Here is a 19,428-nt window from a genome sequence, read left to right as displayed (position 1 = left end):
TTAGTATGATAGTTGAGACTTAAGGTTTGCACCGTTGCAAAAGGCTAAGTCGTAGATAGGCCAGCAAGGGAGGATATAATCCAGCAAATTGTTAATTTTAATCCCTAGCATAATATTCATTCTGGGGGCTACCAATTTTAATAGCCACCTTCGCGAATGCTCTTTGCCCCAATTTAAGTCAAAACTCTTCCATTTAAAAATCGTGCATTCCACGGTCGTCCATGACGCCGCCATGCGGCCTTTGATTAAACTGATTGCGGGTAGCTCAGAAAACTCGCTATTGCTACCCTTTCCACACACACGTCCCTCCTCTCTCGAGTAGCGGTGGTCGCCATGGCGACGGGGCATGATAGTCACCGTGGAGGGGGCATCTCCCTCGGACGCCGAAAGTCACGGGGCAAGTTGCTCCAGTTCTCAAATTACAATCCCTCACCACTCCTGTCATATCCTCTGTAAACCCGCCGCTTATCTCCCTCTGGATATGTCTGTGAACCCCACATCTACCGCCTTGGACTAAACCCCAAACTGTCTCCTCATAACCCTCGACGGAACCACGGCAACACTTCCATCGCAAAATGACTGGATAACAAAGTTCAAATATTTCGTGGACAGACATATTTTCTGGGAACAGGAGACCAAACAACAGTGTAACCTGTCGAGAAACAGTGGGCAGGGAGACCTCGTAGCAAGCGCGCGTCGCTCTTATCAACTGCCTCCGCCGTCGTCCTTGAGAGAGAGGGGGGTTGGAGTGAAATATCTTTCGGTGACGCACACGCTCGCTCTCCCCCCCCCCCAATTCGCCCCTCCTTCCTACGCCGAGAAAACAATTGCTGGAATAAGAGAGTGTTCAGACTTATCTCTTTTGTGGGGCTCTTGCTCGATGGGGCGGTGATTGTTCCACTATGCCCCCCTCGCGAGAATTATAAGGGTGAGCATGTGGTCTGTGAGGGGGCGGGCCCCCATTCGGCCGCGCGCTGCTCTCCAGAGAGCGCCCTTGGTACGTGCATGCCAGCGTCATCCTGTTGTGGTTTTAAGTGCCCGGTTGAATGAATGTCCAAAACGACTGTCTGACTGAAGGGTTCTGGCGGAGGGAGTGTCGACGGAAGGGGAAGGCGCTCTACTAGGGGGGGGCGGCGGCGGGGAAACCGCCACCTCATTCGTGTGCGCTCAAGGGAACGTTCTCCCTCCCCATTGAAAGGGGGTTGCATCCATTCATCCCTTCCCTCTGTCGTTCGTCGGAGGTGGAGCGACTAGGGGGGGGCGGCGGCGGGGAAACCGCCACCTCATTCGTGTGCGCTCAAGGGAACGTTCTCCCTCCCCATTGAAAGGGGGTTGCATCCATTCATCCCTTCCCTCTGTCGTTCGTCGGAGGTGGTGGTGGCGGCTACCGCCGCCTTCTACCCCGCCACTATCGCCTCCTCCCCCTCCGTGTCCGCCTCCGGCACGTTGTAATCGTCGGGGAGTGTCGCTGGGGGCGCCACGATGGTTCGGCAGCCGGCCCTGCCCACCCACGCCACCTGCCTCCTCTTCGTGGGGCCCTCCCGCCGGCCCTGCTTCGTGGTCGAGCGCTGCAGGGTACCCTTCGAGGAGCTGGGGAACTCAGAGGTTCTCATCCGGGTACGCCTTGCCGGCCTCTGCCACGCCGATGCTCGCCGATTCGTCCATGCCCCTGGCGGCGCCGCTGACTTCACCGACGCCCTGTGAGTACTTACCTGCGTGACACTCCACCGAACGAATGGGAGGTTTGATCATGGGCTCTTGCTGTAGTCGTGCCCCACACCATTGAACCCATCGACTCCCCTTCTAACCTAACATCCCCACCTGTGTGGGGTTGTTAGAGGAGACTCGGAGACCCTACGACTCACCACAGTGGACAGGGGTTTACTAGGGCGATTCAGGACACCTTTTCCCTGAATATAGTTTTCCACTCGTCGAATGACTCTAATTGAAGAGTTGGTTCACCTTAAAAACGTTTTGCCTCCCTTAGAAATGTAATGTTTATGCAATGTTTATCCAGAGCACAACAACCGTATTTTACGTAATAGTACGGTCGTCAGATCAGCTTAATCAGCAAAATTTTTGTAAAAAAAGTTTCAAAAACTCTTTCCGTACGTTTTCCGTGAAAGCTTTGATTTTTGCCACTTTTTATGTTCGAAAGTTCATGCGCGTGAAGCGATCATCCAATGGAAATTCCACTTTTGAAGCATGTTGATAAAAATTAAAAATTCTAGGAATAAATTTCTGTTTTTGTTTGCTTTTAATCTGTGACTGGATGCATTAAAAAAAAGGGTTACTCACTGTTTCACCACAACATTTTTCTCTATATTTTTTTTTTAAATTATGACCGCTGCAAGACGCGATCGGGTCAAGTTTTTTTTTATATAAGAATGTAGAGTGAAATCTCGAATACGTTCTGAAAAAAGTAAATCTCGCTCCGAGCCGCGTCCCTCCCCCCGCGGCAGATAAGATGTGAATGATAAGAAAGGGCAACCAGGTGAGGAATGTGGTCGCGTAAATGATGCCCTGATGTGGTTCTTGATGATTCGAGCTCAGAATTAGTGTTTTACTACGCATGAGATGTTCATGCGACCGATTTGGGCATAGCGGAGATTGGGGAGAATCATGCCAATTTCCTCTCCCAAGGAGGTATTTAATGGGAGGAACGCCGCCACGGCCTCCCCCTAGTCGGCACATCGGAGTGGGAAACTATCGTTATTTGCAATGCTCTCGAGAAATTTTGAATGCCCGACTATTCACTCCTTTAATGCGTTGAGTAAGGATGTTAATAAAATGCTTTTACATGGAGAGTAGTTATGTACGGCGTAGAAACGTGGTCGCTGAAGTAGGATGGTAGGCGTAGATTGGAGGCTTTAGAAATGTGGGTTTGGAGAAGGATGGAGAAGGTGAAATGAACAGAGAAGAAAACAAATGAGGAAGTACTTGGTATGGGGGGCGAAGAGAGGGGTTTGTTGGGATAAATCCTAAGGAGGCAAGAAAAATAGATTACAGGCTTATTGATCGGCAGTGGGGTGTTGAAGACTGTAATAGAGGGGAGAACGTTAGGCAAACAAGGAAAGGACAGGAATAGGATAGGGATGTTGGACGGTAAGAAGGGAAGAAGGATGTATACAGAGATGAAGAGCGACTTATGGAGTGGGATGTTGGGTTTTTTTTGTCAGGAGAAACAAAATATTTATTTGGTCTTTGTGTCCATCCAAAACCTACCTTAACCGGTAGATAACTTTAAAAAATAAATGCATCAGTGTTTCCACACTCTGGTTTATTTCCACCTACAAGGTGTGATCAAAAAGAGATAGGTCTGATTTAATAACTAGTTTATTTCGACGAATACAGCTTAATCTAACCTGTCGCCCTCAAAGTACATGCCTTGGCTGAGGACACACCTCTGCCAACGTTTCTTCCAGCTCTGGAACCCTGCCTGGTAAGCCGCCTTAGGGTTCCTCTTCAGGTCCGCTGTACAATTAGTTTTAATGTCCGCAATAGAGTCGAATCGGCGCCCTTTCAAGGTTGATTTTAACTTTGGAAACAAAAAAAAGTCTGATGGAGCCACATCTGGAGAGTAGGATGGCTGCGGGATCACGGAAGTTCCGGTTCTGGCGAAAAACTCTGTCACGATCAGCGCCGTTCCTCTGTCACACACGCTGTTCCTCAAGCTCCTTCATTGCTGCCGTTGCACACGGCGACGAACAGGTTAAGACACGTACCGCTGCTGCTGCGTAACGACTCGACGTAAAAAAAAACGCAACACCTCTCGTTTTGGTCGTCAGATGTTTCTCTAGATGGCGCACTTTGTCTAGTTTCGATCTGTTGAATGGTTTGCGCAGAATAAAATCAGTCCGGTCTTTTTTAGATCACACCTTGTTGAGTGCGCGAAGGAATGTAAGGCGTTGGAGAGTTAAGAGTACGCGGTCACAACACGGCTCCTCCAGGGGGTGTTTGTGGAGATGGTGGATGAAGGTGTTCGAAGAGCCGTGGTGTGACCGCGTACCTTAAACTAACATTTTTGGGGCGATTCGTGAAGATTCCGCTGGTTACTGAACAAAGTCGTCACATTCTACTTCATTGGCGCTCTTCTTAAGAATTGGTTCTCCTTGGCAAGAGGGTGCATGGATCCTACCACATAAATAGATGGCGTATTTCCGGAAATCATGACTCCGTATAATTGGAGAAAATTATAGATAGGGAATCTATTGGATTTCGCGGAGTAGTTCGGTAGAATTTTAGTTTTTGCGCCATGTAAAAAAAAGGGAGAATTTGTCGCTAGTTCCACCATTTACGGTTTTGAAAATGTTTTTACCCTAGAGAAACCATGGGATTCGATGTCAGGACTCTGACCTGACTCTATATTTTCTGCGCTAATGTAGATTTGGCATCTCCCCGATTTTAGATCCATTTCAATCCGGGAACGGAGGAAATGCAAGTTAAGAAATTGTTTTATTTAGTCTCGTGGGTCAACAGTTCGCCACTAACCCGAGAGAGCGAGCTTGCCCTATTTTTATCGGCCCGCGAGCGACTTCCTTTTTTTGACATGAAAAAAAGGATGAGTTGTGACGAATTTCGAGCATCCACCCCGGGGGGAATCAAAGAAAAGAGCTGGGGATGCTGTAATTGGCACTGAGGCGTGAGAATGAGCGTAGGAATAGCCCGTGATAGGTCTTGGTTTATCTCTGCCGGCAACAGAGGCTCCATTCTTTAGGGCGACGGCGGTGGTGGGTGCTCGGATTGACGTCACGACCGCGGAAAAGCGGCCGTGTTGCGATTCGCCCCGCTTTCCATGCAATTTGCCCCTTGGGACGTCATTCCACACATCCTCGGCGGTCTACTCGGTCAAATCCCATCTCGGCGACGGAGTCTTCTCGGGAGGCGTCCTCACATCATCTCTTGCATTTGCGTTAATGTTCGAGCGTTTCCTGTTAACTTTTTTAATAGTGATTATCAGTAGAGGGAATCGACGGCTTAAGTGCACCATTAGGTGATTGTTGGGTAATTTGGTTGAGGTAGACTCTTCAGGAAAGTGGGGGTGGAAGGAAAGAAATCCGACATCAGTATTAACCTACCCTCTTAACAAAAAGACGCCCAAGTGCCCAAAATTTACTGTCCCATTCAAGGAGAGGGAGGCGACGTGAAGTGTGTATACGTGGAACTACGATTAGAAAGAATGGTACTTCTGAAAAATAGTGATAGAAATTGGACATGGGGCTTTGTATGAGAAGACAGTAAATAAGTCACCCCTCCAATGTGATCTACCACCCACGTTTTGGCTTGTGATAAATTTATTGCTTCGATATGAGTTCAAGTTCTAAGGTCGCCTAATTTTTCTGTCAAACTACGTTCGCCAGGAAGTTGACACTTCTGTTACTCCTCAACGTGTTCTCACTGTAGACATACTTATTTTTCATAGCTTCGACGCCACGATTCTATGGTCGCCGAGAACACTTCTGTGGGGGTCTCCTAAGCCTGCTGGAGAAATTGGATTGTCCGTGGCCGAAGCTTCTATGGTTCGTTTGTAACTTGACGTACGGCCTTCTTTGAGCCGACTCGCACCCAAGAACGCACATTCTTCAATCTAGAACTTCATCGGTCTCAATCAATTGACGACGCAAGTGAAGAAAACTGATGATCACGCGCTGTTCTTGTACACTAAAACACGCTTATTTCTTTAGTGAAAATTATTCTCACTCTAGCGGAAGCTATACCTGCACAGTGTACGGTGCAGCCATCTGTGCTATATACCTGTATTTATAATTATTACTAGTGTATTTCAAGCTCGGCAACATTTTTTTGAATCTAGTTATCTATCATTTTCTACATCTACATATCTACTTCTAGTCCTTCAGAGAAAATGGGGTGACTTTATTACTTGAGCGCTCCTCGTATTCTTCTTTAAAAGAGGATAGCAACTTTAATAGAAACATGTTCGTATACAGTGTTTTTATATTAATTTAAAAATAGTATATGGAGTTTTGCTCCTGGGATACTTCATGGGAATTACAATTAGCTCAGAAAGTAAGTATCGTGGATTAAGAGAGAAGAAATTTGGTTCCGCGTATTCATACTACTGTAATTTAACCTTCAGTGTATGGGTGATTCCCTACCTAGTTTCTCCAATGCTTTAGACACGCTACTAAGCTCATTAAAAGTGACGTTTTACTTGGTCCTCTTCGCTGTAAACGATTTAATTAGGCGAACAAACCCACTTTACGAGGATTTTATGTTTTTTTCATGTGACATTTCGACATCTTTGATCCTGGAGGTATTCGGAGGTGAATTACTCTTTTTCCTAAAAGACATCGTTTCAAACTTCTTTAATTGTAATTCCAAGAACCAGGCATCGCACCTGCGCTGCATTGCGTTAAGTTGCTGATCACACTTGCAATCTTCGGGGCTGCCAACACATATGTAAACGACTGCATCGTCCGCCAATAAGAGCCGTCCACTTTTAACCACGGTACTGTTGTCGTTAGTTTTAAAAAAGGAATAGAAGATGACTGTTACTTGCGAAACTTCTGGTGCAGCGTCGGTTGCATTATAATTAGCGCAATGTATGTACCACCCTTTCTTTGGATACGATCATGTCAAGACTTTCCATTCTGGCGGAGTTATTTTCATTCATCCCATGGGATTCTAACTGTGTGATTATCTTGCCATAAGATTTGTTGCCGAAAGCTTTAGTAAGTGTAGAAAAACGACGTCAACTGGAAGATTTTCCCCCTAATACAAAATCTGACGATTTTTTGATAAAGAGAGATGATAAACTTTTTATTATCATATTTTATTTTGGGCTAATTTAATTTGATGTTATGTTATTAGCTTAATTCTGAACTGATGAAGCGTTGGGACATAAAATTATAAAATAGAATATTACCTCTCTTAGCATGTGTCAGACAAGGTACCAAATACCGGATGAATGAAGAATGACCGTGATCAGTTCTTTGTACAGAAAAGGAGAAGGGATACAGAGAACCAAAGGGGCATTAATAATATGAATGTAGCTTATAAAATATACATACGTAGTAAAAGAATCAACGGGAGGCTTCAAACTGTCTCATATAATATATTGTTAGAAGAACAAACTGGATTCCGGAAGAGAAGATCTTGTAGAGACGATTTTTTCATGTTGAACGTACTGAGATGAAGAGAGTTTAACCTAGAGATGCACCTAGTTTTCATAGATCATTAAAAAGCTTTTGGCCATAATAACAGAAATATGATATGATCAATGATGGAAAAATAAAATATTCTAAACATCTGATTAAAGTGACTCAGAGTATTTATAAAAATACCAGAAATTCTCATAAATGGAGGTGGACAAGGATTATCATGTCATCAATGTTGCTACATATATTTGACCTTTGATAGATTGGAAGGAAGAACACACAGCTTCAGGGATTAAAATTGGGACCCTCGGAGTACCCAAACACAATGATATTTGCCGATAATCAGGTTGTTATTCAAAATAAATAAGACAAATTGAAATGATATTGCGCAAACGACAACTGAGTAGCACATATGAATTGAAAAACTCTATAACAAAAACAAAAAAATAATTGGGATACTTATTAATATGTATAATTATTTATTCCTAGGGAAACACACGATAAGAACAATAATTATGAACGAAGGTTACATGCTAGAATAGAGATCCATTTTCCTATATTTTAGATGTGAAATAACCAACGAAGTAGACGAAGGCAATTCATAAAATTAACGCTCTCCAGAGGGAATGCCGAAGGATGAAAAGACCCTTAAAATGTTACGACCGAAGAGAAACTCAAAATTTTACATATAAAGTAATAGCATTTCCTTCTCTGCCACATGTATGAATCGGAATCCCAACCAACGAGACAAAAGAACGTAAAACAAATAGAACATCGAAAATGGGATTCTTCTGATCAATAAAAGGTTGTATCTAAGCAGATGGACTGAGAATTGCAGACATGAGAGTTAATCTGGGTGTTCACTTCATTACATACAAAATAGGAGAGTACAAAGCAGAACGGAAAGAACAGTTAATGCAGATTTAATACAAGGGAAGCAATAGATTGTGGGTCATCAGGGAAGAGATGGGTCAGAATATAAAGGACAAGATGGTGAAATTTAAGCCGGAATAGGTATTGAGCCTGATTCTGGTTAGCTTAATGTTTAACGATTGTTAGCTTAATGTATAATCATTATTACCTTAATGTTTAATTTATGTGCAGTACAATTGTCATTGAATTAACCCCAGTATTGCGTGACATATACACTACAGTTTAGCTAAAAATTCAACAATTTAATTTTTCGTTCAATATAATGCAACAATTTCAGCGTGTAAAAATCATTCGCCTTGACCGGGATTTGAACCCGGATCCCGGTCAAGGCGAAAGATTTTTACACTCTGAAATTGTTGCATTGCAATGGACATTCACCGGATGACTCCGTTATAAGTTATTGTCGCGGTCTCTCCCGCTGTTTTTTGGAATTTTGCACAATAAATCATGCGAATAGGAAAAATTATGATCACCTCCTTTTTACCAGCTCTCATATCAAGGACGAAAATCTCAAGTTGGGTCTCTCAGCAAATTGTACCTATTTCTCATCAATAAATCTTTCTTATCTAAGTGTCTGATAATCGAATTAACAATTATTAGATTCATGAAACCGTGCATGGAAGGTAAGTGCTTATTATTATTATACTTGAAGGGAATTTAGAGCCGTAAATATTTAGCGAGAATTTGGTGAAAACTCTTGGCATTTTCTTACGGATTTCCTTGTTAATATGACCACTTAATGCTTTAAATATAAATTGTCAAACACTTTTAAGTCAATATCAAAACAGCAATAAACAGATTACCCACATACACTTCGGTGCTTTAGGAGGGACGAATATTACCGCAGATAAAAACACGGGTTTAAATAGGGGTGAAAAACCACAAGGAAACCTTCGTGTGGAAACCGCGGATCTTGTGGAACCCGAACTTTTTTGAAATCATGAGATGTCGCGAGAATCCTTGACGTGGGAGGGGGACTCCGTGTTGAGAGCATGTCTTCCAACAATCCCATCTCCTCCCCCACCATACCCAGCACCTTCTCATTTGGTTTACTTTCTTCATTTCTTTACTGTCCATTTCACCTTTTCCATCATTCCTAATACTCGCACCTCTAAAGCCTCCAATCTATGTCAATCATCTTGCTTGAGTGACCATGATTCCACGCCCTACAAAACCGCGCCCCACGTAAATGTTTTATCTAATCTATTCTTAACCTTTTCACTCCTATTCCATGCCATCGATTATTTCCTTCTTGTGAAGGCTTCCTTGCCTTAATGAACTTGTCTGATGCCCCTCGTACCAAATTGGTCCAAAATTCTTCCAGGATTAGTGAACTGTTCTAGCTGCTGTATTCGACGCCCACCTGTTTTAATGTTTAACTAAACTTTCATATTTCTCAAAAACTATTTTTTTGCGTTAATTCTCATCCCATGCCAATCGCACTGACACTCTGATGCTCTTAGCAATGCTTGCTAACCCGCTGGCCGACTGGCTAACTATATTTTCCATTGAATCCATTCACTGCAAAATTAACAAAAATGAATGGTGGGTAACCAGAAAACTAGATAAAATGGTGAAATTTTCATGTTGATATCTTCATTTGCTGAGCGAATGCGAGTGGCAGTTTGGCACCTTTGATGGTCCTTGTGGGTGCAATGGCTTCATCCTTCCCTCGTTCTGCAGGATCCCCGGCCACGAGGCGGTGGGCGATGTCGTCGCGTCCCAGAGGCCCGGAGTGGACGTGGGCGCCAGGGTGGTGTTCTCTGCCTTCAACTGGTGCATGGAGTGCGACTGTTGCCGGCAGGGAGCACACGTCGCCTGCGAGAACGCCACCAAGGTTGGTGATACCTCACTCTCATGGTACTTTCTCTTGATATTATTTTTTAGTTTATAAGTTAAATTTTGTATGCCGAGATACTATGATTGATACCATAAGTAATGTTCTGACGTGGGTTCTGAAGAGATAGAGTATGATATTTTTAATGTATGTGTAACGTATATGCATTAGTGAAGTATCTCACACTTATGAAGGCGGTTAAGACCATCGAAATAAAAAAATGAGTGTTTTCATTTATATTTCTTTATTGTGCTTATTATTGATGGTTTATCATTCTTGTGACAGAAAGTTTGTGTTCGTGGGTGCATGTGTATACATGAACGAACCGTATACACGATTGTAAGGAATGTTACCCCTAAGCCGCTCAACAGACTCGTTTGAAGACAGTGGTAGTATAGTAGTAGTTTTGAGGGGAGGCGACCGACAGCTGAGATCATTTGTGCCATTAGGGATGGACAGGAAAGGATGAAGGGTGGAGAGAAACCCGGCGTCGGCATTAGCCTACTCTTTACGAAAGGCGCCAAGGGGTCCGCAGCTTAACGTCCCATCCGACGGACGGCGTACTCACTCAAAGTGCCCTCCACAAAGCACCTCAAGTAGGGATCGAGATACCACTGAAAAATATTCAAAACCGCCGGGATTTGAACCAGGGCCTTCTGGGTGGGAAACCAGTACGATAGCAACCGCAACATCTCGATCCCTCGTTTTTAGACATATGGTGGGAAGGGAAGAGAAGTGTTATAAGTAAAAAGGGCGTTTCCGGTGTTAAACGATGCAACTATTATTGGGAGTGATTTCAATGCGCGAAACACCTACACAATTTAAATGCCCCGTAAACAATATGCAAATCGACGCAACATACATGCGAATGGGCGACTGACATCCAAAATATTAATAATCACTCCAAATGATCAGAACTGAGCGTATGAAAAGGACGTCATCGACTTTCTGATATTGCAAAATATCGGCAGAGGTGCCTTGAGAACCTCGCTGAGACCTTCATTGCAACTCGTCCAACGATCTTACCAAAGGCTAGATTCAACCCTAAGGCTTTGCTAGGGTTTAGCCGACTTGGGTTTTTTTCCCTAAGGATTGTTATCAATTTTCTCCAAGACGAATCACATCATATTTAATTACTACTGTCTCTGTACGTGTATCATACACACTGCGCGCACTGTATTAACGGCACCAAAAAAAAAATTTCCCACTTCTCTCTGTAACCAACTAAACTCCTGGCCCCGGTGTGTCGATACCTTAAACACTCAACTTGTATTCCTTCTTCTTCCCGGGAACATTTACCACTACATTTTAGTATGTACTCAAAGAATTACATGATATCATAAAATAGTGTCACTACCTCTTCCCTGCATCTCAATTGCCACTGTTCCTTAAAAATTAAGGAAGAGAGGGAGATGGCGTGAATTATAGTGCGCAAACCCGCTCGTAAAGTATATTTGAAAGTGGTCTTATCGCCTTGTGAAACCGTGAGATCCCGCCACGACAGGAGGTGTAAGGGAGGCTTTGTAGCGACGACAGTACCGAGGAGAAAAACATGGCTAGAAAGTCCTGGGATTGTGTGGCCTTGTGACCCATGGTAATGAAGTGAAGATAGCATTTTAAATGCAGTTGAGTACAGAATCGTAATTGTTTTCCGTTTCTCAAATGCGAGTGCGCGCACTCACGAGTGCGATTGCAGCAGCGCGCCGTTTTAATTCATTCAACTCTCTTTCTCTCTTCCTCTGTGCATTTGGCAGTATGGCGGGCAGCCACCGTGGGCTCTGGGAGGCACACTCTCGTCGCATGTGCTGCTGCGGGGCGGCACGGCCGTGTGCGCGGTGCCCCCCGCCGTGCCGGACGCCCGGGCCCTCCTCGCCGCCTGCCCTTTGGCCGCCGCCATCGCCGGAGTACGTCGCCTCCTCCTCCTCCTTCCCGGGCGGGTGGAGGGGGGGACTGCGGGCCAGAGGGGTGACGACGGGGGAAGGCCGGCACCACCACCCACCGCCCTCGTGCAGGTCTGTCCACCCTTCCCCCTATCCCTCCCTCTATCTCTCACTGATGTCATTGTGGGTACTCCTAATCAAAAGTCCTTCGGCAGTCATCGATACACCCGAGAATTGGAGATAGGTGAAAACGTTCGCGATGATGGCATTCGATGGCCTACAAACATTCTAGCCTTTTGCAGTAACGCATTCCAATCACAGCCTAAGTGTCTGACAACAATTGAATCCAAAAATAACCATCGTTTTAACCAATTTGAATTATCGGCGAGCCATTGGCTGCTTATGGACTTGGGAAACGATCGCACATTACTATGCTTGTGCAAAGGTGGACTTGGAGGAACTCGGCAAAAAGGAAGATTAATCATAAAACCGTCTCAGTTGGAGTAAACCTTTCAGGTCTATGTTATAACAACAGCTGGAATTTGTAATACACGCCGAGTTCATAAAATTTTGAAATAATTTTCGCAACAGTTGTATTTAGAGGTCGTTAATCCCCTATGGCGAAAGGTAAAGTTAGTGTAAGGGTGTAAGACAGAAATATCCGTTTAAACTATCACCCATACAACGAGTAGAATATTAATCAAAGAAGGAGAAGCTCTGAAAAGATAGAAAGCCCATCTGGCTTAGATAGCCAACAAGGCAGATAGTTTATGTAGAAATGGAATATGATGTCGATAAGAATAGCTCAGGGCTGCGAATACTAGACTGCGAGATTAAAAGGCATTACAGGAATTGCAATTGCAGAAGGCTGTTGAATAGACAAATTCCCTTGAAGGACTTCTAAAAAATTTAGGGAAAAGTAGGAGACATTTTTGTGGGTTCATTCGTAGTAATTGTGGGGAAGAAATTGGGCCAGAAGAATATGCTAGATCCATTTGATACTGGGATACTGATAAACTGGGAACAACTAGTGAGCATTTTGTAGAAGATAGCAATAGGCTGGAGGGATAGGCGACTGATCTGGACTTGTCATATATCTCCGACTTCACGTTTCAGCTACTATATCTACTCGTACATCATTCTCTGCAAGGCGCCGCAATTACGTGCGGCGGGAGGTGTTAGGTCACCAGCACAGTCGACCTGTGACGGTTATGGTTTCCTGGGAAGATCTGGTGCCCGTAAAATCACATACCTTGGGTGGAGCTGTAGGTGCCCAGAGTCATTCCCGGGAATCGCACCCGGGTCCCGGGTTAATCTTCCTGGGAAACTTTAACCGGCACAGGGAAAGGAACTGGCCCCCTACCCTGATGCGTGAATTTCACACGCCGTTGGGCTTAGTGCCGGGTGAACTCTACCATCACCCATACCAAACCGACCTTCGGGTTGATTACTGTGTTTATGGTTTATCGTATATATAGGCTGTAGTTGGAAAAAAGTAGGTGGGGAACTCTTCAAAATTAAATTCCGGAACGTTAGTTCGCTAGTCAACCAAAGCATACTAATATCCTTCCCATAGCCTCAATATAATTCTATCTGGGCCAATATCCGAATGCCGTTATTTAGAAAAAAATTGATTTAATCTAGGCGTTATAGTAGTTAGCACGAATGATGACGTCGCTTGCCCACGCAATGGTGTGCTATTATTATTCCCTCTCTATATGAGCGTGTGACTATTGGGAGGGGGGCGTCATTCAATTTTATGAATACTTCAGGGGAAAGAGGGTACATGGGACGTAAGATCCGTTGGAGAGCGTGTATGCCTACTTTGGGGGTTGGAGTCAACCAAAAGAAATGATCAAGCGAATTTTGGACATTATTCTTAGCAGACCGCTATCCATTTCATTCGCTTGATTGGCAGGGGGGAAACTGTGCCTTTCTCGCCTCGACTCCCTAGGCCCTGGTGTGAGAATTTGTGACGGTTGATCTACTCCCACCGTTTCAAGGACTGCGGAGGCGGCCTCGTGGGCATCCTGGCGTGCGCCGTGCTGGCCGAGAGCGGCTTCATGGTGTTCTGTGAGGGAGGAGACGTATCCCGACTACGCCTGGCTGCCAAGTTCCGCGCAAATCCCGTGTTCAAAGACGCCGGTGAGTGAGTGCCTGTGCTTCCCACCCTCGAAGATTGAAATTTGGCGCGGGTCACGCTTGCGGTGCATGCGCTCTCAAAAGACGACAAGCGATGATGCTGTCCTGTGTCATGTCGAACGCGGTAAATTTCAGATCACGGCAATGTATACATAAATAAGTTGCTTTTCGCTTCAATTATTAGAAACTCCATTCTGAACCTTTCCAAATTAATCCGTAAGCCATTAATCTTTCTGTTGAAATAATTACGATTAGGTTAAAATCATGGGTTTCCAATTCATCCTTGAACCCTAATGCTTTCCCTATCAATAATTATGATATAAGTGCCCTAAAATCATAGGTTACGCCATAGGGTGTAAACCGAGTCTCTGCCAGTCATTAACTTTGTTGTTTATTTGTTCCAATTATCCCCTGAAACTTATCCTCTTGGTAACATACATAATTATTCCTCTGATTTTGCCATTCTTCGAGCTAATTGTATCGAAATAAACCAAAAGGTTTGATAAGTGCCAGCTGAGGTGATAGCATGCTAAATTATCATGCATGTCATCGCCGCAATGTCGTAAAAATTGATTGCGCATATCATTCAATGGTTGATTGGTAGGGATATCAATATGATTGCGGCCAACATTATCGTGTTAGATGTTGCCTCTTGAAAAACGAATGAAAGAACTAATTGTATGAAATGAACCTCTCTATACTTGTTTGCTCCCATCTCTTGCGAAGGAATGTCAGTGACAAATACGAATTCGATAATTATTCCCATGGGAAAATGAACGTACTCCGTCCTCCCAAGGCGCTTTAGAATGGCGTGACAGATCATTATTAGAGGCATTTCTTTTACCGTAAATGATTCCGTCCTTTTTAAACAAGCATCATTGTTGTTTCACAGGTCCGCTGACACCATCGGCTACCCTCCCTGACAGACTGGACGTTGTGGTGATGGCCTTCGGGGTCGATGGGGCCGGTAGTCCGAGGACAGCGGGCCCCCACGCTAGACTGAGGGCCGGCGGCTGTCTCCTCCTACTTGGGCAGCCACCCCCTGGTGGGGGGTCGGGCACAACCCTGGAGGCGGGCGCCATCCTAGCGAAGGGCCTCAGCGTCATAGGTGTGTATTACAACGTTTCAAATGGAAACTGTGATAAGTATCTCAAGGATAACTTCGGTCACTGGCTAACGTGCGCATAATATGCGAGCATTTTTACATTTTTATTTTTACTAATTCCTCAGAACATCTTCGGCCTTTGGAGTTCTTATGAATTCACAGTGTAAGGGGATGTTGAAAAACTGACTAAAGCGCTAGGCTGGAAATCGAGGTACTTGGGTTCGAATCCTGTGCAATCCAATGATTTTTTGACAGTGATATTCTCTTGAATTTTTAATATGTAACTGATGGGTTGCTTCCATTGACCTTTTAGAATTCCAATGCCAGGTTGAAGGAATCGCCTGAAGTCACACTGTGACTGAAGGGGCATGAAAGTAAAAAACTCATTGGTCACGCTTTCACGTTCGTATTTCATCTTACACATCACGTTTCGTTCTTCGGAATGGGGGAACTGCTCTTGACAGTTGGCAGCAACTCATTTAAAAGAATGTTAAATAAAACGGGAAAAGTAGTAATTGTCATTACCAGTAATCCCGAGAAGGCGTCATCGCTCTTCGCCCTCTTTCGCGGTGACACGCAGTGGGACCAAATCCCAAAAGTGTGCCAAAATTAAATTGTGTTTCCACAAAACTGGTAAAATATTATATTTGAGACCCTTCATTACGTATCTAGAGTGTGTATGTTAAATATATAATATACAGACTGACGTATCCAATAAGGTCACCAAAAGAGGATTTTGTCCTTTTATACAACTGACCAATGATCAAACTGTGTTCTGTTCGTTGCTATCTGTGTGCTACTCTCTCGTGTCAACTATACATCGTCCTCAATATGATATTTATGCCTTCCTGAAGTTGTAACTGAAAAGTTAAATTTCTAAAAAATTACAGGTTGGGAGCTGTTGTGGGATAGCATTCCAAATAGATTGGACACTAACGATCTTTGCAAAAATCTCCTTTAATTGCATTCAAAAAATGAAAAAGTACTAGCAATCGAGAGAATTGGTTGCAGTAGCACGTACGCCGTGATAGGAAAATTTGGATGGACGTTAATAGATAAAAAGCGATTTTGAGCGCTACTATCACGTGATAGATTTTTTTAAGACTGTATATTTTATTATGTAGATTGATTGTGATTTAAATTAACGAGAAGTTAAGTGTCCAAAATGTCCTCTTTCCTTTATGATGGACCGCTCATCTGTCGAAGGTAACTCCGAATACGAGCCGGATAATCTCCAGGATGCTGTGCAGTTTCTGGAGGCTACTGGAGGGAAATTCCCTTACGACGAGCTCCTCAGTCCGGTCTACGGAATGACCGACTTCCAGGTGAGGATCCCAGTTTTCGTCGTTTTTGGTATCAATAGACATGCCAGTTCAGTGGTCATAATGCTGAGCTACTAATTCGATGACCCAGGTTTGATTCCAGGTGATGCTTCTGGACAACGTGAAAATCACCCAAGTTATGTGATATTTCGGTTAACAGAATGCCCTGGGAACCCCCTCCCCCTACCTTGATTTGTGTATTTTACACGCAGTTGGTCTAAATACAGAGATTCTTAGCCAATGGGGGAATGCACACTGGGGGATTTTCAGGGTATTTAAGAGAGGAATAAGATCACTATTCAGCGTAATGTAATATTCTGTAGATGGTGTAAGAATCTATAAAATTGCAGTTGTTTTAATTTTTTCTTCGAAGTTCATGTAAAATTTCAATGCCATTTATGACAATCGTTTTTATAAGATGCGAATTATTTTTTAATCAATTTAAGGATCAAATTATTATTTAATAACCAGAAAGTGCAGCAATAATATTTATACATAGAATAAGATATTTTTCTCTCGCGTTTGCTTGCTAAGACTCAGCTTTGGCGTCGTCTGTGTCAAGAGAAAATTTTCTAATCAGATTACGTCAAACCTTAGTTCCCACCTGGGAGAAAACTCGAACGAGGTGGACACTGCAAAGAATGAAAAATATATTCACAATGCAGCAGTCAAGGACATTATTTATACAGTTATTCTTTTAAAGTCATCCCTTATCTAAAGGTCATATGCTATCGTAATATTTTTCATAACTATTTTAGAGACATGCCCAATGGGAACGTGCGTCAGGTTAAACGGAGATCAAGTCTGCGGCATGTGGTTTATTTTCAATTGAACTCGACTTAGGCATGGTGCCTCGGAGGCATGGTTTTCTCAGTACTTGTTTATTTTTTAATATGCTCACGCGGATTCATTGAAAGAGGATTTTCTCTTTTGTTCTCCTCATTAAACAACTACCAGGGCCCCAGCTGCTTTGGGAAATTAGTCATCGTTCTTTGAATCAGAAAATATTTTTGGGCAAATGAGATAATTTGGAAAATGTGATTAAATGTTTGCCCCTGCTGTAGAGATGGAGATCCAGTCGTGTTTAGGGCAACATCCGGATTTCAATGCAATTGGCCTCAGTAATTGAGGCACTTTGGAATTAAATTACTGCGAGTATCGGATTTCTTGCTTGAGTAAAAATGAGAGCTCTGGAAGTGACAGTAATATGATCCACAGTTAAGTACTAATCCTAAAAAACACTTCCAGCTTCATTGGAGGTTTTGGAAGAAGTAATACGAACTGTAAACTTTGTCAAAGGTGAGCTCTAATCGCAAGAATTTACAAACAGTTATGTATTGCAATGGATTCAATCGCTTATTTTACCCAAAAACTTTCGATTTCCTTCGAAAGGAAATGTAACTGAGGGAGTATTTGACCATAGAGATGAGCTCAAATTATTTTTTTAAAGTTCAGCATAAGATGAAATGTTACACTGTCTACATAATGTGTAATGGAGAATGCGCTTTGCGTTCTTCACGGCCTTTTTGTTTAGCAACTGAATTAACTGGTATGGCTGTATCAAAATATATTGTTTTTTCTCATTTTTTTTATTTTGTAAGTCTACTATACGACTATTTAATGACACTGTGATATGTTTTAAGAATGACTACTGTTTGTTATATCATGTCATTGCCACCCGGCTTATCGCCTAACAGCAATGTATCCCAAATAATAATAATAATAATAATAATAACTGAATCGATGAAGGGATACAAAAATCGTAAAATTCATGTCCCTTGAAACCTTTCATGAGCAAGCTGTTAATTTGAAAGATTAAAGCCGGTATCGAAAATAATTTAATGTTTGAGAAACTTTTGTCATGACATATGTGCGCGGTGAAATATTCCGGATGGTGCGACTTCTGACTAACGTACAGGTAGCTCAGAGGAAGAAAAGAACTCCTCCCTTAAATATTTGGCTTAAAATTCAATCAATCACAACTCAATTTCCAACTAATTTTACAGGTGAGCTTTACCGCTGACTATGAAAATCTGATTATTGTCGTTGTCAATATTTCAGTTGTGTTGGTTACGGTCCCCCGATTTATAAGACCTCCCCTGGTGGAATAATATTCCCGAATCCTTGCGTGTTCAAAAATGTGACGAACAGCTTCCCAAACTCTCAGTCGTCCGGGAGAGGCTTGTTTGCTCTTCCTTTAGCACACTTATGAAATATAGTATTTTGAACATGCCTCAATCCCTTTCCCATTATTTCGCAATGCATACGCATATTTCATACAGAGCTTTCTTACTCGTTTTGTACGTGCTTTCTGTCAGCGGAGAGACTTTCTATGTTGCTGACGATATCGCTTCAAGTGATAATGTATCGGGAGGTTTTTAAATGGAAGCTTTGCTGACTCATTTGTGTATTCATAAATATCGATGCGTCGTTGTGCCGTAGTGCACCGTCGTAAGGCCCACCCCACATTCCGCTTTTTTTTCATTTCCAGAGCGCTCTGGCCTCGGCACTGGACGGGAAATTCCTGCGGGTCGTCGTTCGTCCCAGCTGAACACTGCCGTCACTGCCTTCGCGAGAGAGCCCATTACAACCGAAAACCAGCATGGAATCCATCGGTGCTGATTTATTATTTGACGTGAAATTATCATTGCATTCACAACGACGCACATCGTACTTATGCTGTTTAAAGTTTTCACGGGGTATTACTTCTTGCTTGCCTCCTGGTCGTATTATGTCGTAAGATATTATTCTTCTAATATGGCTGCTCTTTAAGAAAATAAAATTGTCCCTAATTTATGCATTGTGTGTGACAGTTGGATCTCTGTTTTAACTTAATATTACGTGTAAACCCTCTTGGAGTCTCTTCCATTCTCTTTTCCTCTGCAGTGTTTTCGTAGAATGTTTGCTGAACGCTGATGAGGACTAAAATTTTCCGTTATCTCTGGCATGCTACTAAATACGCCGTCCGCTACGTTATCCCTCGCCAGATTTTAACTCGAGAAAGGCATGGTCGCCGCTGTCGAAATAGATACGTCGAAATTTGATGGAAACTCGTAAGAATAGGATTTTCTGCAAAAATTACTCTAAATGC

The 19,428-nt window shown here is 43.2% G+C and overlaps 1 protein-coding gene across 1 annotated transcript; it reads left to right on the top strand.

The window, feature by feature from the left end:
- Nucleotides 1-1,287: 1,287 nt before the first annotated feature.
- LOC139693384 (uncharacterized) lies at nucleotides 1,288-19,133 on the top strand. Its single transcript, XM_071591511.1, has 7 exons — nucleotides 1,288-1,700; nucleotides 9,735-9,888; nucleotides 11,643-11,900; nucleotides 13,772-13,913; nucleotides 14,803-15,018; nucleotides 16,222-16,340; nucleotides 18,829-19,133. Exons 1-7 carry the CDS (start codon nucleotides 1,483-1,485, stop codon nucleotides 18,886-18,888), a joined length of 1,167 nt encoding a protein of 388 aa, XP_071447612.1. The 5' UTR covers nucleotides 1,288-1,482; the 3' UTR covers nucleotides 18,889-19,133.
- Nucleotides 19,134-19,428: the final 295 nt, after the last annotated feature.

This window comes from Hetaerina americana, unplaced genomic scaffold (genome assembly GCF_022747635.1).
Source record: "Hetaerina americana unplaced genomic scaffold, ioHetAmer1.1.p SCAF_48, whole genome shotgun sequence".
NCBI classification, from domain to species: domain Eukaryota; kingdom Metazoa; phylum Arthropoda; class Insecta; order Odonata; family Calopterygidae; genus Hetaerina; species Hetaerina americana.
Note: the sequence above shows the minus strand (reverse complement) of the source record. Positions and strands in the feature narration are given on the sequence as shown.